The 23,490-nt window shown below is 47.2% G+C and overlaps 1 protein-coding gene across 1 annotated transcript in view; it reads left to right on the plus strand.

Moving 5' to 3' along the window:
- The window catches only part of EFCAB6 (EF-hand calcium binding domain 6), a 255,607-nt gene that overhangs the window by 67,976 nt on the left and 164,141 nt on the right, over window positions 1-23,490 (plus strand). Inside the window, exons 7-9 of the mRNA XM_040233143.1 lie at window positions 12,177-12,313; window positions 16,469-16,581; window positions 23,035-23,159. Coding sequence (XP_040089077.1) covers window positions 12,177-12,313; window positions 16,469-16,581; window positions 23,035-23,159 — 375 coding nt within the window. The remainder of the gene's footprint in view (window positions 1-12,176; window positions 12,314-16,468; window positions 16,582-23,034; window positions 23,160-23,490) is intronic.

A 23,490-nucleotide genomic window follows, 5' to 3' on the forward strand; every position in this document is an offset into this window, starting at 1 on the left:
CCCAGCGCCCCCGGCCCAAGGCAGGCGGGTGGGCTGCAGCTCCCACCCCCCTGCTGCTGGAAACCATCGACGAAGGTGGCTCCAGGTGAGGAAACAGGAAACAGCTAACAGGAGCCCGTTCGAATGGCCGCACCCTGGTGAAACCTCTAGGCCTTGCCCTCTGGCCCGAGGAGGGTTTGCCGTCCTCCCGCCCCGCCAACCCAGGAAGGGGCCCCGCCAGAGCCAGGCCTGGATGTGGGGTTTGGGGGGGGTGGGTTCTGGGCTCCAGGGAGGGAACAGGAGGCCCTTCCTCACCTCCTTTCAAGTCTGGGTGGTCATATTTATTTGGGTTCACAGCTTTCTCTTCTGGAGCTCCCCTCCCAGTGCCATAAAGAGAATTTTAAACAAAGAACCGTGGAGTAAGAATCATCCACTGTTAGCAGTTTATTGAACCCATCTGAACTCAGCGGGGGTACAAACGGGAAGCAGTTTGATTCTTAGCTTCCCAACCAGGGGCTGTCGAATCTGCTGCCTCCCGGAAGGAAGGCGGGCTCAGAGGGTCCGGGGATAACAGGCCCAGCGCGGGTTACACCTGCCAGCTTCAGCAGCCCCTCCGCCCTCCTTCCAGACCCCAGGGCCCCCGGTTGGGGGGTGGGCATGGGACCTGCCCCTTCTCCCTCCTTCGGCCTCTTTTCTCCCCGGTTCATCAAGGGTGTGATAGGGACTGAGGAAGAAGAGGGGGCCTCCCCGCCCCCGGCCTCCTCTGTGACTGCTCATGGGGCACTCGGGGACTCACAGGGATGGCACTTCAGGAGGCCCTGAACTGTGTGGTTTCCCGGGGAGACAGAGCAGCTCAGGGCTCACCCTCCCCTCTCTCCCGGTGCCCCGCCCCAGTTGTCCCCCTCACCTGCTCCTGCAGCTCCAGTCTCCCCAGCTGGTGAGCAGCCCCTGGGAACAGACCAGCTCCCTTCTACCTTTCTTTCTTTCTCTTTAAAAATTTTTATACAATTTGTAAAGGTTGCTTTCCATTCACAGTTATTACAGAATATTGGCTATTCTCCTGTGTTGTAGAACACATCCTGGAGCCTATTTTACACCCACTAGTTTGCATTAATATCTCCCACCCCTGTATTGCCACTCCCCTGCCTCCATTGGTAACCACTAGTTTGTTCTGTGTATCTATGAGGCTGCTGCTTCTTTCGCTGTATTCACTGGTCTGCCATATTTTTTTAGATTTCACATGTGATATCAGGCAGCATTTGTCTTTCTCTATCTGACTTCCTTTCCTTAGCATCATGCCCTCCAAGTCCATCCATGTCGCTTTGCAAATGGCAAAATTTCTTTCTTTTTTATACCACACCTTCTTTATTTATTCGTCTGTTGATGGACACTTAGGTTGCTTCCATGTCTTGGCTATTATAAATAGTGCTGCTGTGAACACTGGGATGTATGGTGTATGTGTCTTTTCAAAGTAGTGGTTTCGGTTTTTTGGGGATATATATTCAGAAAACTAGGATCATGGCATCCGGTCCCATAACCTCATAGCAAATAGATGGGGAAACAGTGGAAACAGTGGCTGACTTTATTTTTCTGGGCTCCAAAATCACTGCAGATGGTGATTGCAGCCATGAAATTAAAAGACACTTACTCCTCGCAAAGAAAGTTATGACCAACCTAGGCAGCATATTAAAAAGCTGAGACATTACTTTGCCAACAAAGGTCCATCTAGTCAAGGCTATGGTTTTTCCAGTGGTCATGTATGGATGTGAGAGTTGGACTATAAAGAAAGCTGAGTGCCGAAGAATTGATGCTTTTGAACTGTGGTGTTGGAAGACTCTTGAGAGTCCTTTGGACTGCAAGGAGATCCAACCAGTCCATCCTAAAGGAGATCAGTCCTGGGTGTTCATTGGAAGGACTGATGTTGAAGCTGAAACTCCAATACTTTGGCCACCTGATGCCAAGAGCTGACTCCTTGGAAAAGACCTTGATGCTGGGAAAGATTGAGGGCAGGAGGAGAAGGGGATGACAGAGGATGAGATGGTTGGATGGCATCACCAACTAGATGGACATGGGTTTGGGTGTACTCTGGGAGTTGGTGATGGACAGGGAGGCCTGGCGTGCTGCAGTTCATGGAGTCACAAAGAGTCAGACACAACTGAGCAACTGAACTGACCTGAACTGAACCAAGGAATGAAATTGCTGGGTCATGCAATGGCATCCCACTCCAGTACTCTTGCCTGGAAAATCCCGTGGGTGGAGGAGCCTGATGGGCTGCAGTCCATGGGGTCACTAAAACTTGGACACGACTGAGTGACTTCACTTTCACTTTTCACTTTCATGCACTGGAGAAGGCAATGGCACCCCACTCCAGTACTCTTGCCTGGAAAATCCCATGGGTGGAGGAGCCTGATGGGCTGCAGTCCATGGGGTCACTAAAAGTTGGACACGACTCAGTGACTTCACTTTCACTTTTCACTTTCATGCACTGGAGAAGGAAATGGCACCCCACTCCAGTACTCTTGCCTGGAGAATCCTAGGGATGGAGGAGCCTGGTGGGCTGCCATCTATGGGGTCACACAGAGTCGGACACGACCGAAGCAACTTAGCAGCATGGTGGTTCTTTTTTTTTTTTTTTTTTGAGAAACCTCCATACTGTTTTCCATAGTGGCTGTACCAATTAATAGTCCCACCAATAGCGTAAGAGGATTCCTCTTTCTCCACATCCTCACCAACATTTGTTATTTGTGTTCTTTGTGATGATGGCCATTCTGACAGGTGTGAGATGATATCTCATTGTGGGTTTGATTTGCGTTTCCCTACTGATTAGTGATATTGAGCATCTTTTCATGAGCCTGTTGACCATCTGCATATCCTCTTTGGAAAAATGCCTACTCAGTTCTTCTGCCCATTTTTCCATCGAGTTGTTTGTTTTTTTATATTGAGTTGGATGAGCTCTTTGTATGTGCTGGCCATTAATCCCTTATCAGTCATTATCATTTGCCAATATTTTCTCCCATTCAGCAGGTTGTCTTTTTGTTTTGTTGATTTTTTTTTTGCTATGCCATGTGTGCATGCCAAGTCTCTTCAGGGGTGTCTGACTCTTTGCAACCCTATGGACTATATATAGCCCACAGGCGCCTCTATGCATAGGATTCTCCAGGCAAGAATACTGAAGTGGGTTGCCATACCCTCCTCCAGGGGATCTTCCTGACCCAGGGATTGAACCGGAGTCTCTTGTCTCCTGCATTGGCAGGTGGGTTCTTTGCCACTAGCCCCACCTGGGAAGCCCCTTCTTTTGTTATGCAAAAGCTTTTAAGTTTAATTAGGTCCCATTTACTAATTTTTGCTTTCATTTTCTTTGCTTTAGGAGATGGATCCAAAAATTATTGCTGTGATTTATGTCACTGAGTGTTCTGCCTGTGTTTTCCTCAGTAAATTTTATAAGCTCCGATCTTACATTTAGGTCTATTTCCGGTCTACATCTCATCTGTCTTGGGTTTATTTTTGTATCCGGTGTTAGAGAATGTTCTGATTTCACTCCTTTAGATGTAGCTGCCCAGTTTTTCCAGCACCACTTATTGAAGAGTCTGTCTTTTCTCCATTAGATATGCTTGCCTCTCTTTTTTGTAGATTGAATGTGTGTGGGTTTATTTCAGGGCTCTCTCCCCTATTCCATTGTGATTCTGTTTTTCTGTCAGTACCATACTGTTTTGATTACAGCAGCTTTGTAGTATAGTCTGAAGTCAGGGAGCATGATTTCTCCAATTCTGTTCTTCTTTCTCAAGATTGTTTTGGCTATTAGGGGTCTTTTGTGTGTTTCCCTACAAATTTTAAAATTATTTTGTTCTAGTTCTTAAAAAAAAAAAAAGCCATTGGTATTTTGATAGGGATTGCATTGACTCTGTTAATTGCCTTGGAGAGTATGGTCGTTTTGATAATATTGATTCTTCCAATCCAACAACATAGTATGTCTTTCCATCTGTTTGTGTCATCTTCAATTTCTTTCATCAGTGTCTGAAAACTATTTTGGAGTACAGGTCCTTTGCCCCCCTGAGGTAGGTTTATTCCTAGGTATTTTTATTCTTTTTTGAGGTGATGGTAAATGGGATTGTTTCCCTAATTTTCTTCCTGGTACTTCACTGTTAGCCTTCTGCCTGTCTTCTTCTCCACTTAACTCATGGAAAATCCACATATCCTGTCCGTGCCAATAATAGTCACACAGACTGCTCTAATCTGCCCCTCCTTCTCTGCTGTCTATTCAGTTCTCAGTTCCTCCCCCTGGGAGAGTATAGAGCAGATCACGGTGTCTCCAGAAATGGCATGCCTGTCTGCCCTTCTGCAGGCACCTGTCCTGTCTGTACAAGGATTTTGTTGGCTTACCAATGCTTCTTCCCCATGAATGATGCAATCACTCATCCATCCATCCATCCATCCATCCATCCATTTTTCTCTCCATTAATCTATGCATGCATATAGCCATCTATCCCCTCCATCTGTCCATCTATCTATATTCATCCATCCATCCTTCTATCTGTTCATCCATCCATCCATCATCTATCCATCCATCCTTCATCCATTCATCCATCCATCATCCATCTATCCATCCATCATCCATGCCTTCATCCACTTGACAATTATCCACTGATCCAGGCCCCATTCTTGGCCCTGGACTCCTGTCCACTCACGACCTTCTGCTCTCTCAGGCTTCTGTTAACCTAGGTTGGGCAGTGGGGAAGGGAAGGAAGTAGATGAGTTGCCTGAGTGGGGCAGTAGCGCTGACTCAGCCAGCTGCTATTCCCCAGCATGTGTGTGTGTGGCCATCTGGTCAATTATATCTCTGTCCTCAGCCTTTGGTCTTGGTCAGTGGTCCCTATCAGACCACCGTCTATTGAGCCTGTTCCTGGTGAGGCACCTGTGCACGTGAGCTCATTTCATCTGTGCCCTCTGATGCAGGGCCTGTTAATTCCCATTTCACAGATGAGAACACTGGAGTTGCAAGGAGTCAGGTCTCTGTTCCAAGGTTACCAGAATGATGGCAGCCTGGGGCACTTTGGTTCTCCATGGTTGCTACCGCCTCTGAAGGAGGTTTCTTGTCCCCATTCCTCCTTGGCTTTACTCTTCACAGCAGACATTCTCTGCTCCTTATAGTAACATTTGTGAGTCTGCCCTCTATGAGTTCATCCAAGTCTTTTGGAGAATATTTTAATTTAATTTTGCTCCTATCATCCCCCCCTCCCCAAAGTAATTGCCTCCTTCTTTTTTACTTCACTCCTCCGTGGGCTTCCCTGGTGGCAGACAGTAACATGTCTGCCTGCGATGCAGGAGACCCGGGCTGGGAAGATTCCCTGGAGAGAGAAATGGCAACCCACTCCAGTATTCTTGCTTAGAGAATCCCATGGACAGAGGAGCCTGGAGGGCTACAGTCTATGGGGTCGCAAAGAGTCGAACACAACTGAGTGACTCACACTTTTCTGTGGAATGGGGCTTTTTATTTTTTTCCTTTTCTTGAAATGTTTGATGAGTGAGTCCTGGTTTATGTAGCCACACTTCAGATCTTTAAGGCTGTCTCTCCGGCTTCTCCCAACCCTGCTGTCCAGAGGGCAAACTCCAGCCTTGTTAGCGCATCTTCTCCGTGGTTCCCGTCCCTGGATTGCTTGGTTCTTGATCACCCCCCGGGCTCAGTCATCTCCCCAGATGGGGACTCTGAGGCCAGGAAGAGTGTTAGATGCTGCCTTCTCACAGGGGCCGTGGTGCTGCAGGGGCCATGGGGGCCAGGATACAGCTGGGCAGAGCTGTGCTCTCCGAAGCCTGGCACAGGGCTCAGAGCTTGACAAGAAGGCTCTTGGCCGGGCCCCTGACCACCCAGAATGGAGTGGGGACTGAGGCTGGGGCAGGAGATGGGGCAAGTGGCTGGGAGGAGAAGACTTAGGGGGCAGGTCTTCAGAGAGCCTCAGGCCATTTTCTGGCTCCCGAGTCTTTAACTCAGAGTCATAATTAGCTATCATTTTGGTTTTCTTCTTATTTACTTATTTTTGAAATATTTATTTATTTGGCTGTGTAGGGTCTCAGTTACCACTCAGGATCTTCGCTGCGCCACGTAGATCTTTTGCACCAGCTCTCTAGTTGAGGTGTGTTGACTTAATTGCCCTGAGGCCTGTGGGAACTCAGTTCCCCGACCAGGGATTGAACCTGCATCCCCTGCCTTGCAAGGTGGATTCTCAACCACTGGACCACCAGGGAAGCGCCCCCCCTTTTTAAAGCTGCTTCTGTCTGCACCTGATGCTGCCTGAGACCCCCGTGGGGGTGCAGGCGAGGGAGTGGGACAGGATTGCGAAGGTCTGTGAAGATGGTCAATATTTTTATCCTGGTCAGCCAGACTGTTCAGCCTGGGTGCTCAACTCTGCTTCTGTAGGGGAGGCCTCTGGAGGAAACTTATTTACATAAATGAACAGGTGTGGCTGGGTGCCATTAAAGTCTACTTTTGGGTCTTGAAATTTGAAGCTCGTAAATAACTTCCATGTGTCACAGAATACCCTTCTTTTGATTTTTTTCTCCCAACCACTTACACATGTACAGATCACTCCTAGCTTTCCAGCATACAGAAAGAGGCTGCAGGCAAGAGTCTGCAGGACCTTGAGTGCAGGAGGGCTTCCCAGGTGGTGCTAGTGGTAAGGAACCCGCCTGCCAACACAGGAGATGCAAGAAAGGCGGGTTCAGTCCCTGGGTCGGGAAGATCCCCCGGAGGAGGGCATGGCAACCCACACCAGTATCCTTGCCTGGAGAATCCCATGGACAGAGGAGCCTGGTGGGCTACAGTCCATGGGGTCACAAAGAGTCGGACACGGCTGAAGCTACTTAGCACGCATGCACGGAGCGCAGGGAGCTCTTCTCCCACAGGCCCCAGAGCCGCGCCAGGGGAGCACCCTCTCCTTTCTGAGAAGCTGGGTTTGGAAGGAGGCCCTTCCCTTGTTATAAGCTGCACAGCCTTTTTCTCCCTCCATGGATTTGGCCCTCTCTGAGCTCCCGCCCTGGGAAGTCAGGGGGAAGTGAAGGGTGATGGATCTCCTGGAGAGCCGAGGTCAGGCAGAGAGTGGGGAGGTCCCCTCCTGGGGGAAGGAGCTGGGTACCCCTTTCCGGCAGGGCTACACCAGGATGTCAAGATGGAGGTCAGGGGGACAGTGATGGGACGGGGTGCAGTCAGAAGAGCCAGACTGGACAGAGGCAGGGCCAGGAGTGCATTTGGGCAGTGGTGACCGCAGCAAACTCACCGTGCAAGTTTCTAAGCACCGGCTCTGTCCGGGGACTGTTCTAAGCCTGAGGATACAGCAGCGAATGAAACTGAAATCCCCTCCCTGGCGTTTTAGCGTCAGTGAATAAGGAAGGCGATCAAAAGAAATCTGACACGTCCAGGTGTGGGCGAACGGGAGGAGGGCGTGCTTTTGTGCAGGCCATGGGGAAGGCCTCTGGGGCCCGGTAACACGGGACCGGGGACCGGGACCTGAATGAGGGCCTCAAGGGAACCCGTCGTGTGGAGGAAGCCGGGCGTGCAGAAGCCTCGCCGGAAGAGAAAGCGCAGGCTGGCCTGTGTCGCTGGAGGGGGCCGGGTGAGGTCAGGAGGTCATGGGGTCAGGTCGTCCAGGGCTCTGGGCTGTGGTTGAAGAGACCCCAGAGGGCCTGTGATGTGAAGGTGCTTGGTGTGGGGTGGGTTGTGGGGAACAGGGGGCTCAGAGGCAGGGACTCTTGATGCTGACGTGTCCCGGCTGAGCCCAAGCGGCGGGCATCTGGCCGGCCCAGAGAGGAGCCGGGTGCTCCCCCGCGGTCCGCCTGGTCTCCCTGCCCCTCTCCCTCTCCTCGTCTCCCTCCTCAAGTGCGAGGGCAGTGGGCTGGGGCAGGGCAGGCCCTTCCTTCCCTTCGGGCCGCTTCTCCTTCCGTCCAGTGTAGGAGCAGCCCTCACGCCACAGCCCTAGCTCCAGTGCCTCTGATAAACCTCACCATCTGCAGCTCCGCCAAGACGCTGCCAAGCTTCAGTCTGACAAGCGATACGAGACTTGGAGACATACCTCCGGTTGGGTGTGCGCTCCGTGCCAGCTCTGCAGCTCCCCGCTTTCCCCGCGGGGCCCATATGGGTTGCTTCAGGACTTTTAAAAAAGCACATCGCCTCCCATCCTCCCGTTTTACCAGAAGAGGTGAATCAGGACTTGGCATCAGACAGAGTGCTGAGGGTTTTTTTTTTTTTTTTTTTTTTTTTGGCCTCAGCCGCAAGTGCCCTAGTGGCTGGGGCTCCGTGCTTTCAGACAAAGGGGTGGAGCTGAGGGTGGACATGCTCGAGTCCTTTCGTGGCAGCCCATGCTGTCCACGCAGCTCTGGGCCTGGTCTTCTGGGTTTTGAATACTGAGCTCGGTTCAGCCAAGGACCCCCAGTTGGTAGAAGTGGGAGACGTGTATACGGGTTAGCACAGGGCTCGGCGCATGACAAAATCCAATGACTGTTTATTCAATGATCCTACTGCTGTAGCCTTGATTGCACTGAATGTAATCCTTATTGCTCTCAGGGTTGGCTCCAGGGAGGTGTGTTCACAGACATAGAACACAGCTTCCTCAGAGTGTGGCTTTCTCCCAAGCAGGTGCAAAGAAGCTGGATTCATTCATTCGTTTGCTGTGCTGAGGCAGGTGCTCTAGACCCTAGGGGTGATGTGGTCGACAGAACCCTGCTCTCAGGGAGCCCACCTCCCTGAGGGAGAGACGGGCAATAAAGACAGTCTTGAAATTAGTTGTGAGGAGAACCAGGAAGATGAGGGTTGGGCGTGGGGTCAGGGGAAGCCTTTTGGGTAAGATGACACATGGACCAAGCTCCGAGAGAAGCAAGGGAAGAGCCAGTGGGTGTCTGGGGAGGAAAGTTCTGGGCAGAAGGAAGAGCAAATGTTCCTGAGGCCAGAGTCGCCTGGCTGGCACTCCTGAGGAGCAGCAGGGACCGGGACAAGGCAGGATCGCTGCCAGGAGCCAGTCTGCGGGGCCCTGGCCTTTGACCTGGAGGGGTCAGAGTGGCAGGCGGGCTGCAGGCAAAGGGGTATGTGCCTAGCCCTGGATACACAGGCCCCCCACTGCTGCTGGAGCCTCAGTCGTAGGTTGGGCGTGGACACTGGGAGCCCAGGTGGGAGGTGGTCCCACCAGCCCAGCCCAGCCCAGCCCAAGGGTGCGAGGCAGAGACATAGGCTGGATCCCAGAAAAGTCGTTACGGGAGGGCTGCTGGGCTCTTGGGACTGAACGTGGGTGTGAGAAGAGAATCTGGTGGGACAGCCCTGCTGCAGCAGGACAGGCGGAGCCGGTATCTGCTGGACTCTCAAGGGGGACAAGCTGACTAAAGCTGAGAGGCAAGGCCAGAGCTGGAGACAGACAGCTGGAGCCATCCTGGTTACGAAGGCCAAGGCCAGGGCCACCCAGGCGGGAGTGTGGTTAGACGAGCCAGGAGACCCAGGGCCTAAGTCTGTGGCTGCCCAGACTTCAGAGGGACCAGCAAGGAGCAGACCAAGCCCAACGCAGGAAGCCAAGGAGAACCCGGGACAGGCACGGAAGCCGGGGTAGAAATGTGCGCCCAGAGGAGGGGGCGCTGAGCCGGGTGGAGGGCTGATGCGTGGGCAGCAAGATGGGCCCCAGGAGACCCTGGACCTGGCCAGGCCACCACCCCGACAAGGTCACAGTCTCTGTGCGGTGGTGGGGACAGAGCCGACCGGCTACAGGGGAGACACTGGAGACAGAAAGCGCAGACAGCTCTTCCGGGGGGATTTCTGCACAAGGGAAGAAGCAGCTAGAGGCAGAGGCCAGGCGAGGAGGGAGGTCTCCCTTCTAAGGTGGTTCAGGTACTGGACATCATCGCATGCGTGAGGGCAGCAGGGTCGGCGTCCAAAGCAGGATGGGACCGGTCCCTGGGTGCCGAGGACAGGAACTATCCCTGCGTGTGGAGGACGGGACCCGGTCCCTGGGTGCAGGGCGTTGGGTTCCAGTGGCTTCTGTTTTCCCTGTAAGTAAGGAGGAAGGTTATCTGTGACGGAGGAAGGAGGCGGATGGGAAGGGAGGTGAAGAGCAGAGACAGTGGGGAGCGGAGACAAGGATTCCCACGCACCCGCTACAGGCGGGGTTGGTGTCTCGAGTGAGGGGACCTAGGTAGGGCTCCATGGCCTGTCCTCTCCGGCCACATCCGGCACTTGGAAGAGGCTGTGAGTCGGATTTGGCCAGGGTTAGGGTCTCACCCAGACAGGAGGAGGCAGGCGGAGGGGACGGGTGGAGAACAGAGGTAGTGGGTCATTATAAAGATGGACCGTGAAAGTTGCTCAGTCGTATCCGACTCTGCGACCTCATGGACTGTACCGTCCATGGAATTCTCCAGGCCAGAATACTGGAGTGGGTAGCCTTTCTCTTCTCCAGGGGATCTTCCTAACCCAGGCATCGAACCCAGGTCTCCTGCATTGCAGGCAGATTCTTTACCAGCTGAGCCACAAGGGAAGTCCAAAGATGGACCGTGGTAGGGGTATAAAGATGGAGTGTGGCAGAGTCGTGGAGGGAAGAAGGTTGTAGGGGGTCAGCCCTCAGGGAAGGGAGCTGAAAGTTAGGGGGTCCTTGGATGTGAGGCTTGGTTTTGGAGAGCAGTACTTATTGGTGACAAAGGGTGAGTGTGAGCAGGGAGGTGACCTCCAGACGGGAGGAGGACACGGGGCTGAGTCAGAGGTTGTCCGTGTGGACAGCACGAACAGTGCTGAGGCAGGGCAGGTGTGCAGGGCTGACGTCCTCCGGTCAGGGCAGCGGAGGGGACAAGATGACCCAGCCAGGAGGAGCCAGGGACGAGGCCATCTCCCCTCCAGCCCAGTGCTTCCTCTGGTGAGATCCCCAAGGCGTTCACCCTGGGGTGGGCGGGCTGCCAGGGGGCTCCTTCAGGTCAAAGGGAGCAGTAAAGGGGGCAGTCGGCAAAGATGTTGAGGAAATTGGAAGCAGCCCTGTCCATCTTGCAGCCTTCCCTAAGCCCCTTCTTGCGGTGCACTGGCTCCCCTCTGCGTCCAGGCTGGACTTGGTCTGATCTGGAGCGGGATGTGGAGTCAGGCCTCCCAGGATCCAGCTGGACCGGACGTTCATCACCTTTCCTGCACAAACCTGCCATCCCACCCGCTGCACTCACTGTCCTCTCCTCCCAGCTCAGATGCGGCCTCCTGCAGGAAGGCCCCCGGGGGCCTCTGCTGGAGGCGCTTGTCCTCTTCTGTGAAGACCCACAGCTCCTCCTTTGTCTGTCTCTGGTGTTGGGCTCTTGTTCCCATGGTTCCTATCTTGGGCAACGTTTGTTTACATGTCTTCTTGTCTCTGCGGGAGGTGAGATTTGGGGATGGACTTGGTCCATGGACCGTGGATGCTGGGGGATGGACCCTCAGCACCATCGTCGTCTAACCGGGTGATGGTGGGTAACTCGTGCAGCCTCCTCAACCTCAGCTTTAACTAAAAGTGGGGAAATGGTGCTTCCTTCGTGGGGCTCTGTAGGACTCACTCACGTGGTTCTGGCCTTGGCACACTGAGCCCCAAGCCCCAAGCCCCACGTTGAGCTGTTTCTCTCCTCCACACAGAAGTAGCTTACAGCCAACACACAGCCCTGTGTTTCCCTGGGGCCTTACCAAATGCCTTTCAGGTCCGCGTGCTCAATAAATATGCATCTGCTGAATTTGGGAAAGATTTGGGCAAGATTGCTATAAAACTTTTCCTGTAATGTCTTAAAAATTCAGAGGGGTTGAAATATATACTCATATTTTTCTAGCTCCTAGTAAAAATAGTTTGCATATGGCTATGAAAAATAAAAATTGTCCACGTCCAGCTATGCCAGAACTATAGTTTTAAAGTATTAAGTAACAAAAAAGATTTTTTGTATGGCTCTTACAAGGGAATGAATTGTGTATGAGACCTACCACTTTACATCAGAAAGAGTTTTTTTCTCAACTTACTAAGACCATTTATAGAGAAAATTGCTTTGAAAACATTCAAGAAATGGAAAGTGTCCTTTTTTCTGTAGATGTGTCATTTTGCAATATCTACGAGTGTGCGTCTTTGGAAACATTTTATTTTACAAGAAGTGTTTAAACACGTTCATCCTCCCAATGTTTTATTACCACCCTGATTTTCAACACTGGATCTTTTGACTTCTCCTAAATCGCTTTTTATACACAGATTTTCAAAAACATTAAAACCGTCATCAAAGCCCTTATGCTCATTGATGTTAACACGACTGGTCTGGTCCAGCCACATGAGCTGAGGAGGGTTCTGGAGACCTTCTGTTTGAAGATGAAAGATGAGGAATACAAAAAGTAAGTAAGTAAAGGCACGCTGAGACGCTGCTCGGTGGAAGCGCCAGCCAGTTTCAGACGGGACTTGGGTTTACTGGATCCAGGCAGCGTCTTCCCTCCCGCCTTCTCTGTCTTGACTGTTTTCTTTTTTAAATAGTTCTGACACTGGATTATTTTTTAATATTTATGTTATTTATTTATGTGACTGTGCCAGGTCTTAGTTTCAGGATATGAACTCTTAGTTACAGCACGTGGGATCTAGTTCCCTGACCAGGGATCGAACCCAGGCCCCCTGCATTGGGAGGTGCAGCGTCTTAGCCACTGTACCACTGGGAAAGTCCCTGTCTTGACCATTTTTAAAAGAGATACTCAGTCGATGTTTCTCCCATGTTCCTGAAGCTCTCCGCAAATTCTCAACAATGAGAGCTAACGGTTCCAATTCCTCCAGCCCACCTCGGGTGAGAGTCAGCTGGCCTGCAGCTCTGAACACATCTCGATTATTTGAGCCATCCATCACCAGGGTCTCCCTCTGCCTGCCCGGCACCACACCCTCCACCGCCCGGGATTCCAGTTCCCAGATGACTCCTGCTCCGGGCCTGGGGTTAGAAGAGTGAAAATTTCACCATTTATTCTTTGGTTGCTGCGCTCCTGCTTGGCCCTCCATCATGATGTAGTAACAGAAACCGAGTTTTCCTTTGAGAACTGTGGTTGCTGAGGTTGGGGCGGGCATGGCAGAGCTGGGGGAATACAGGAGCTGCTCCATGGCATTTGAAAACCGCGGCCACCTGCTCCTGACTCGAGGGCAGTGTGTGGAAGCAGCACATTTTTTGAGCCTCCAATAAGCTCCAGATCGTGTAGAAGAAGCCAAATGCTCAGATTTTGTGGCTACCTGACTTTTGAATGGAAGCCTCTGGAGGGGGTGCCCGTGTGTGACCTCAGTCAAGAGGTCCTCATCGTCTTCCTGCCTTTTTCCGATTTTCTCAGCACCCTCCAGGCCGTTAACAAAAGTACCAAGCCTGATTATTTCTCCCTGAGCCTAAGGGTTTCACATCACACCAGAGTTATAAATCGCTAGTAAAATGGGCCGTTGTGGTTGCTTACATCGTTTTATTAAATAAAGACGATGTTGCCTCTGTTAGGAAAGGCATTTGCTCCCAGAGCAAGGAGGACTGGAGGGCATATGCCAACAGCCTCACAGACCATGGCAGGGCGCAGAAAGCTTGAAGAGTTAAAATATGGATATTTATGAGTCTTTTGAATATTTTCTTCTTCTTTTTCTCTTTATAACCCACCTCAGAATATAAAAGACATAATAGATGTTTTAATTTTTACATCTTTCCAACTGGGAAAATGTCCAGAATAAGATCCAAACAAAACAAATTAAATAATTTTGTGCACGCAATTATAGAACAGAAGCAACACTCTTCTAAAACAGGCAATCAAAATACAAAACAGTGTTTTATTTGACAATAAACCTTGTGTTTGGCACTGCAGTCTCCCAACCTAGTAAATCTATAAAAAATGTTACTGTCTGTTTCCCTATCTCACAAGTATTGAATAATAAAGAACTCCACAAATTTTTATTTGAGATTTTTTTTTTAAGCCTCAAAAACAGTACTGTTTGTGTGATAAGGCTGGAGGAACTTAACATAATAGAATTGCTTTCCTTTAGAAGTGAAATGGGGAAGATCAAAAGTAGACCATTTCTTCAATTGCTTTAATGCTTTTCTTATTGAAGCTGGAGAATATACTCTTTCCTTGAGAAGCTGGTTCAGTATTAGCTTTGCCTTTTCAGTGTTTCAGCAGGAAACACAATGCATTTTTGAATCCTTCCTTTTATCTAACAGCTTTCTCTTTAATATCAGCCTTCAGCGTGGGGCGGGGTAGGGGGAGCTCAGGGAAGGAGGAGTGGGCTGGGCTCTGAAGTCAGGCGTGCCTGGGGTCAGGTCTGTGTCTGCCCTCCCTACACTCGTGGGCCGCTCTGAGATTCAGCATTCTCTCAAAGACGTGGGGACTCAGGAGCCTGCCTCTCCAGGCTGGAGGACTTGGAGGAATGTGCCAAGTGTGCCTGCCATGTGCCTGGCACGTAGTAGGTGCTAGTTCCACAGCCATAATCTCATAATTATAAAGACTCCACGGGCGCCTCCACTCTCTGAGAAATAGCTCTCTGAGGCTGCAGAATACCATCCAGCCTGTGGCAACAAGAACTGGAGGAGACGATCATTACCAGGTTCCACGCCTGGCCTGACTGTCCTGAGACCCACGGGGTTTTCTCTTCCTTTCCCATCTCGCACCCCTCTACTGTCCTGTGCATTTCCCTGCAGGACAAAATATTTGAATCTGGGTAAAATCATTTTTGTGACCTTGAAAAACAAAGAAACAAATTCAGTTGGTCAGCCTGCTGCCTGGGCAGATGAGTGCAGCCCAAGGCACAGTTGCAGGTGGCGGTGCTGAAGAGTTTATGGGTCCATTGGCATCCTTTCCTTTGCCCTGAAGGCAGCCTTCCCACGTGGCCATCTTGATCTGGGCATCTACACACGTGTGGGTTCTCCCACCTGCAGATCAGGTCCCTGGGAAAATGGCCTTTATTGCTGTGTCTTGGGAATGTGTCCGATTTGGGATTGGGAATGCCTTGATTCTTGTTTAGAAAAAAAAAGGCTTTTGAGATACTGCATCCTTGGGAAGTACTGAGGCTTCATTTTTGAATCGTATCTTTAGGAAATACTACCATGGGATTGTGGCTGCCTGTTCTCAGCGACCGTGTAGCGGGTATTACGAACGCCGGTGGGCTGAACTTTAGGAAAGGTCGGGATCCTCTGAGCCAGTACCAGTTGGAAGGAATGCTGAGTTTTCACAGGAAGCGGGAGAGCCAGTGACGGGTTTTTTTTTAATCAGGATGCTGACATTTTCCTGGAGCAGCAGAGCAGCGGAGACTTTTTGCAGGACAGCAACTCGGAAAGGAGCCCATCAGGGGCCGCCTTCTGGGTTCTTGTGCTTACAGCCTATGTTTGCCAGGCAGAGTCTACGGATGAAAGATGGAGCTATTTAGGGAGTCTCAGTGTTAACATCTGGCAGCTATCATATCTCAAGATAATGTTTCTTATTAGGACAATAGGCAGGATTCACCAAAGTGGAAAAAAAAAAAGGTATGCATGGAAATGAATACACGACGTTACTCTTTGTTAAATTTGGAAAACAGAAAAATAACAAATACTTTAAGTGATAATTACTAAATTTTTAGAAAGCAGCATGAAATTAGATAATTATAGAAACCAACGCATATGGAGACAATATAACCAAACATTTAAAAACTGTCAATTTTTTGTATAAATGTAATAATGCAGAAATTATCTAGAAAACCATTTATCAAGTGGCAGATTTGAATAATAGAAATTTCATTTTAGAAAGAAAAAAGAAAAGAATCCAAACATTCCATTTATCTTAACTTTAAAAAAAGAGTGTCTCTGTATATTTCAGGAAGAGACATTGCTTAAGTGTTTTAAAAATTTCTCTTTCTATACATGCAAGTCCTAGAAGGCTCCAAGAAAAGCTCCCCCCTCCCACCTTTAACTGCTTTAAAATGATACGCCATCCTGGGCACAGCTTCTCTCTGTGAAATGATGTACTTGCTCAAGAAGCTGGGCTGTGTTCTGTCCTCCCCAGCTCTAGATTTGTCTGGTTATAGAAATTGTATGCTGACTCATGGCCCACATCCATCCCCCACCAATTATTAAAGGAAATGGGACCTACTTTTGCTGTCTGAGTGCAGAGGTGCCCCTCACCCACTCCCACCAGAGAGGGGAGAGGACCCTAGGGGTGCAGGCAAGGGCGTTCCTTTCGTGGGTCCTAAGACATTCCTGTCCAATCATACCAATACACAGCCCTCTGGAGGCAGAGAGATGAGATTTCCCCCTCGCCAAATATCTGCATTTTATTTACTTAATTTATTTTTTAATTGAGGCATAGTTGAGTATGCTAGTTTCAGGGGTATTTTGCATTTTAAAAATCTTACAGTAATATTTCCTAGGGTTTACTTCTATTTTCTAGCTCTAGCTGGAGAAATGCATTAAAATTAATGCTAGCCCCAGTGTAAAGGTACCTCAGTAAAAAACCTGCTTCATTTTTTAGATGCTCTGTATCATAATTTCTGGATACTAATGAATGTTTCTATTTTAGGTTTGCACAACACTACAATATTGATAAAGACGCTGCAGTGGATTATAAGGTTTTCTTGAAGAACCTCAGTTCAAATAATGACTTGAACCTTAAATATAATATGGGAAGTCAAGGTCAGTATTTTTAAAGCACACAGCTAAAGATTTCAATATCCTTTAACATGGTAATTCCTCGTCTGTGACTCTGTCCTGAGGAAGTGCTTTAAAATACGGAAAATGTGTTATCCATCAAGACAGTCATGGTATCCTTATTTGTAAGATGACATAAATGTCTGACAACAGGGAAAGGGTTAAGTGAGTCACAGCTTATCCACGTGGTAAACTGCAGCCACAAGCAATGATCTTCACAAAGTTAATTATAACTTGGAAAAATGTATGTGGCATATCAGTAAATGATTAGAAAGGAACTCTGAACTATGGATTGTCTTTTAAGTGGTACATCTCTGGGTATTTGATTCTTTCTGCTACCTCTGTATTTTCAAAAATTACTGATAGTGAACATGTAACTACTCTTTTAATGATGAGAAAAATCTTGATACAAAAGGGGAAATAGTTGAGTAGTTGGTGTAGTTATACCAGACACTTAAAGCCAGGCTCATGTAGGCATACAGCCTTGAGAAGGAAAAGCTTTCCTCGTGCTGGTGGAAATCCCAGCCTCTGGAATGTAATGCCTGGGGTTGCACAGTTCTGCAGAGAGCAGGGGTCCAGCTCCTCCAGGGTAGACATATGAAGCATACAGCAGGAGGTGCTCCCTTCCCGGCTCTAGGTTGTTTGAGGCGAGCAGTTTTCTTGCCTCAGGGGTTTGCCACGTGGGACCGGCTCATTCAAGATGGGTTGTCACTGTCTGAGATCAACACAAGTGATTCCAGCAAATATGCATGGACTACTTTCTCTGATTCCCTGATCTGCCTGACTAGCAAGCTTAAAAAAAACAACTATAAATTCTCAGATTTGAGCCCAGTTTCACTAACCGAGATAGTGTATAGCAGACCCCAGGACTCTTACTTTTCAAAGCCTTACTAGTTTGGGGAATTACTAGACAATATGGCCAGCCAAGGACCCTTTCATCCTTTACATTGTGTTAGCTCACCTGCAAGTCACTGTACTAACAGGCCCTTCATTGAGTACAAAGCCAAGTAAAATACTCTTGACTTTAAGAAGTATGTGTGTGTGTGTGCGTGCAGCTGTGTGTGTGTGTTTCTAGGTATATGAACATATATATATATATGTTAATAGGATTAGTCCTGTTAATATTTTAATAACATGGATAAGATAAAGCATGTCACATAAAATAATCTTAAGAAAACAGCTGTTTATTGTGTTCTGTGTAGTTACTTTATAAACCTAACTTTCAATTTTTTCTCAACAGCTTTGTGAGGTGGATATTATTATCCCATATCTTAAGAGGAGAAAACTTGGACTCAGGGGTGTTAAATGAATTTCCCAAAGTGACATAGCTAGTTTGTGGTAGAGGCAAGATTTGACCTGTTAAGCTCCCACTCTGTAACCCCATGGACTATAGGGTCCATAGATTCTCTAGCCCAGAATCCTGGAGTGGGTAGCCATTCCCTTCTCCAGCGGATCTTCCCAACCCAGGGATAGAACCCAGGTCTCCCGCACTGCAGGCGGATTCTTTACCAGCTGAGCCACCAGGGAAGCCCAAGAATACTGGAGTGGGTAGCCTACCCCTTCTCCAGCAGATCTTCCTGACCCAAGAATCAAACTGGTGTCTCCTGCATTGCAGGCGTATTCTTTACCAGCTAGCTACCAGGGAATCACTCAGTTCCAAAAAAAAACTATTCAAATGCCTACAAGAGAAAAATGAAGTGTCATGGCGTTCATGGGAGGAAGAAGGATGCCTGATTAAGGGGGCACTTTGCAGGACTGGGGTTCATAGGGTGTGTGTGACGAGCACCAGGGGAGTGAGCACTCTGGGCTAAGGGCCCTTGGGGGTAACATGTTTGCCAGAAGCCTGGGGCTGTGCACACTTAGCTCAAGTGGGATAGGAGGTGGGATCTAGCCTGATTATAGAGGATGTTCGTCACCAGTAGGTTTATGTGCCTAACTTGGTAATCACCGTAATCGACCTCGCCTCCAGAGTGTTCGTTCAGTGCCAGCCACCAGGCTGAATGTGCTCCTGTACTGGGTCTTTTCGTATTTCCTGCAGCCCTGGGAGGCAGGCATTGATGTGGATGAGTAACAAGTTAAAATAAACAACCAAACTGTCCCTACCACCCAGGAATAACCACTATCAGCATTATTCCTGGCATCCGTTCATACCCCAATATGGAAAGGAGAGACAGCTCTCTAATACTAGTAATATTATAAATCTTTGAATAAAGCCTCTGTCACACTTTTCAGATTCATTTTGATGATCGAAACTATCCTTATGTTGAATGGTTTTGCTCTTCTCTATTGAATACATTCTCTTGAAGTGCTTTATTCTCTTTGTCTTCTTCCTCTGTATACATAAGGATCATCTTAGGTCTTTTAGCTACCTCTGTAATTTGATTTTCACTAAGGACCATGTTGCTATGTCCCCTTTATTTATTCGATGATGTTGTTTCCTCTGGCCTACTATATTGTTTTCCTCTCTCACTGTTTTACTATCTTGCTATTGAACTCTTGTTTTAATAAATTTGTGTTCTTATTAAAATGTTCTGTAAGTAATTCTGTACTTGAATTATGTTTTCTTCCAAGGTAAGAGCCTTGATTTTTCGCATTATATTCCTCTCCTTCTTTCTCTATCCACCATCCTCTTCCCCTAACTTTTTTCTTGTAGAGTTTGTGTCAAAAGAAATTTGGATTGATTGAGCATATTTTTTTCCATTATATTAGTACATCTTCAGCTAATCCCAAATAATATTATACTAATTCACATGAAGGGCTTCCCTGGCGGCTCAGGGGGCACTGCAGGAGACACAGGTTCGATCCTTGGGTTGGGAAGATCCCCTGGAGGAGGAAATGGCAACCCATTCCAGTATTCTTGTCTGAGAGATCCCATGGACAGAGAAGCCTGGCCGGCTACAGTCCATTGGGCTGCAAAACTTCGGACATGACTTAGTGGCTAAATAACAACAAAAAACAACTCACGTGAGTTACAAAAACTTTAAGCAGCATTTTCTGGATTCTTCTCTCCTATCCTTTGTTATATTGCTGTCATATATCATACTTTACATACACCATAAACACAGGTACATTTCTCAGCTTCTGTTGTTCTGCTGAGATTTCCTGTCTGTTCGTTCATTAGTAGTATGTTGTCCTTCATATTCTCAAACACTGTTGCTTTAACATTTTTAAATACTTAAAATTTTTTAACTGCTAATTTCAACATCTAGGTCATTTCACGATTTGGTCTTTACTGATTTCCTTTTTTAAAAATGTGAATCATAGTGTCCTATGGTTTTTTGTCTATGTCTAGTAATTTTGGAAATTATCCTAGATACACTAAATTTTGCCTTGTAGAGACTATGAATTCTATTATGTTCCTCTGAAGAACTCAAGTTTTTGTTTTGGTAGCCAGTTCACCTTAGTAGAAGACTAAACTCTGTCTTCCCTGAGGGGGTTAACATGTGAAATCTATGTTCTGCTGTTTCGGGCTTCGCTGGACATCTTGTTTTCTGCTTTGCACATCTGTAGTTTCTGGTGTTAGCCAGAGATTTTGGTAGGTTTCATTCATAGGCTTTGGAGATTTTCTTCTATCCTTTTTCCCTTTATTTTTGTGCTTTCCCTCTTTACTTTCCAGTCACTGTGATAGTCCTGAATTCTCTTTGTTTTATTCCTGAAACCAGAAAGATCCTGGATTTATAGCCAAACTCTAGCCACTTAGCATAATGTTCCAGCCAAGTCCTGCCCTCAGGCAAAAAGCCAAGGAAACAAGAAACTCAATGAGTTATTTTTCCATTTCTCCAAGTGTTGACTCCAGTTTATGTCATTTGCTTTCCAATGCCTTCAGAGAGTTTTTTGTGTATATTTTGGCCAGAGTTTGTCATTGTTGTCTGCTGGGAGGGTTGCTTCAGTATGAGCCAACCCACCATGACCGGACGCAAAACTTTCTGGCTGCCCATATTAAGTTTCTTCTTGCTTCAGTTTATCATAGTGTAAATTTTGGGGGGAAAAATTGGAAGGGGGCAGTATAAATGCATAGTGAAAATTTTATGTTAAACTTATAGTTTATATTTTATACAAACTATATGTTATATTTATAGTTATAATACTATTTTAAATTTATTTATTTTTTTGCTTTGCTGATTTTTACCCTTTTTCCTTTTGCTTATTTTATTAAGTATTGTAGGAAAGGCGTCTCCAGTTCATACATTTACAGTGACCCACTTCTGTACATAGAACAATATTTATCTTCTACTAATTTTTCATATTTTTGGATTTGCTGCTTTTGTTCTTAATAAGCCATTGTCATCTTGCTTATCAAAAACGCCATCCATTTGAGCACACGAGGAAAGGACACTGGGGTATGAGTTCCTTTCTCCTGCACCTGCGACGTACATAGCTGCCCACTTAAGTTGTTTTGCATTTCCTCTCTATTCCATTTCAAATCAACCAGAATCCTTCACAGGAAATCCTGGGAAAATCAGGAGGGGCCAGGAATTATTAAGCTGCAGAGAAGAGGGAAAGCCGCTCTGACTGCAGCGAGAGAGGAGCCAGTGAACACGGCAGAGCTGAATTTGTCAGCCCCCTTTCGTGGCATCTAAAGCGGCTCAGCCCGCTTCCCGCATACTGTCCTGCATGCAGAAAAGGCACCTACAATGCATTGCTGCAGACGGATGAACTTCCTGCCGTGTGAGCCCGGTTAGAGTAGCCGCAGCCCGGGCCCCCCCGCGCCCCGGGCCCCCCCCCCCCCGCCCCGGGCGGAGCGAGCACAGGAAGAGGCATCGGAAAGCAGCGGGGAGACCCACCTCCCCGAGGGAGACCGGCCTGGCTCCTCACCCCTCAGTGAGTGAGGCCCTTGCAGCTTCCGTGTTCCGAGAGCCCACGTTTCAAGCACTCGGCATACTGGAACCACAGAACTCCAGACTGTGTTCTAAAGGACTGGCCTTGTATGTTCTCGTGTAGCCACAGGGATCCACTAGAGGAGACTTCCTTTTTTTTTTTTTTTTTCCCTTTTACTTCTCTTTTTTTCCGTTTCTTTCTTTTTTTTTCTTGTGTGTGTGAGGTAGAAAATGGAATTCCAGATGACTAGCAGTTTGTTAACTGCAGCTGAGTAGTTATAAGTGTGCTTAATTTGAGTGGAGCTTATTTGCAGACATTTTAGGAAATAAATCTGGGAAACCATTTGTGATTCTCTGCAGTCGACTTTGAGAGAGAAAACGGCTATATCTTAGATTTATTTTATTCTCTTTTATTATAAAAGTAATACATGCTTGTTGCAAAAAGGCCAGAAAGCACAAAAACACAAACTCCCACTTCCCTATAATCCTGCCGCTGTGTTCTCTTGGTGTATTATCCTCCCAGGTCTTATTTCTGATGCATAGATGGATGGATGGATGGATGACAGAAAAATACACAAAATAAGTGTTAAAGTGAAAATTAAATTATGATAAATTGTCTTTTCTTTCAATCATGAAACAGTTTCAAGGGAGATTTTTTGCATTCATGGTTTAGACAGGCCCTTTGTTTTTAATATCTGTGAACCATAATTTATAAACCCAATCTTCCATTAGTGGGTATTTAAGTTGTTGCGTTTCCCCCTGCTTATAAACAGTACAGACCCTGTCCTTGCACACACGCCTCTGTCCTATTTTCCCTCTAGTATAAGGTTCTGGAAGGGAATTTGAGAATATTCAAGTACCAGGTTTTCTGCATACAAGCCAAAACTGATTTCTTCCTTTGTCATTTGCCTTAATCCCTGCCTATTTGGCAAGTAGGAAAAAATTAACTGGTGTTAATTAGACCTTTTAAATTACGAATGAGTCTGAGCAGTTTTTCATACCTTGCTTGGCTTTTTAAAACTCCTTTTTAAAAATGTCAATTACATGTTTAAACCTTAGTCTATTGTGTGATTGGGGATTTATATTTATCTTACTGATTCATGAGAGCTACTCATATACTGTGGAAATTAAGTTGTATTTCTCACATATATTAACAATAGTTTTTCCCAGTCATTTTTCTTTCATTGTCACCTGTGTGTTTTTTAACCAAATCAAAATTAAATATTTATGTTGTCAGGACTCTCCGTTATTTACCTGATTTCTGGCTCTGATGTGTGCTCTGGAAAGGACTTCTCACACAGTGATTGTGTATCTCACACAGTGATTCTGTATCGATTGCATGATATTCATCTTAATTTTATTCTACTACTTTTCTGGGTTTATTAGTCTACTTAGTGTACATTTGCTCTGTCTAGATTTACCCTAGATAAGATAGCAAGTAGATTAATTTTAATTTTTTCTAAAATGTCTAAGAATTCTAATAGCACTCATTATAAATGTTTATGTTTTGGTTTATTTGAGTCTTAATCTTTAACGTGCAGGTGATGATGAAAAGTAAGTAATTAATACTTGAATGTATGTTTGACAGTCTTCATAAACTGAAGTTCTTTTGTTTTAATAGAGGTCCTGTGGGAGAATCAACGAGTCAAAAGTTCCAAAAGAGAAGAACCCCCCAGTTCCACTGTATCTGACAATATCTGGAAAAACTACTCCTTGGATGAAATTGAGACGGCCTTTTGCCTAGAGGTAAGATTGTTTTCCCAGTGCCAGGGTTCTCTAAACTGTGAACCGAGGAAATGAACAGCTCTGGAAAACCACCAGCCTAGACACTGTCTCTAAACTGTGTTTGGAACCCGCCTCCATCTCCCAGAACACTGAGACCTCCTCAAACAGAAATGCATGGATAATAATGACCTCGATGAAAGATTGATTCTCAGGCACCGTCTTGGTGCCACTCACGCTCTAAATCTAGCAAGAAATATTTAGACCTATATACAGACATGATACAACTTTGCTGAGTAAAATAAAGGAGAGCCTGAATAGATGAAGAGGTCTTTTCTAGTTCTTGGACTGGAAG

Source organism: Oryx dammah, unplaced genomic scaffold (assembly GCF_014754425.2).
Source record: "Oryx dammah isolate SB20612 unplaced genomic scaffold, SCBI_Odam_1.1 HiC_scaffold_29, whole genome shotgun sequence".
Lineage (NCBI taxonomy): Eukaryota > Metazoa > Chordata > Mammalia > Artiodactyla > Bovidae > Oryx > Oryx dammah.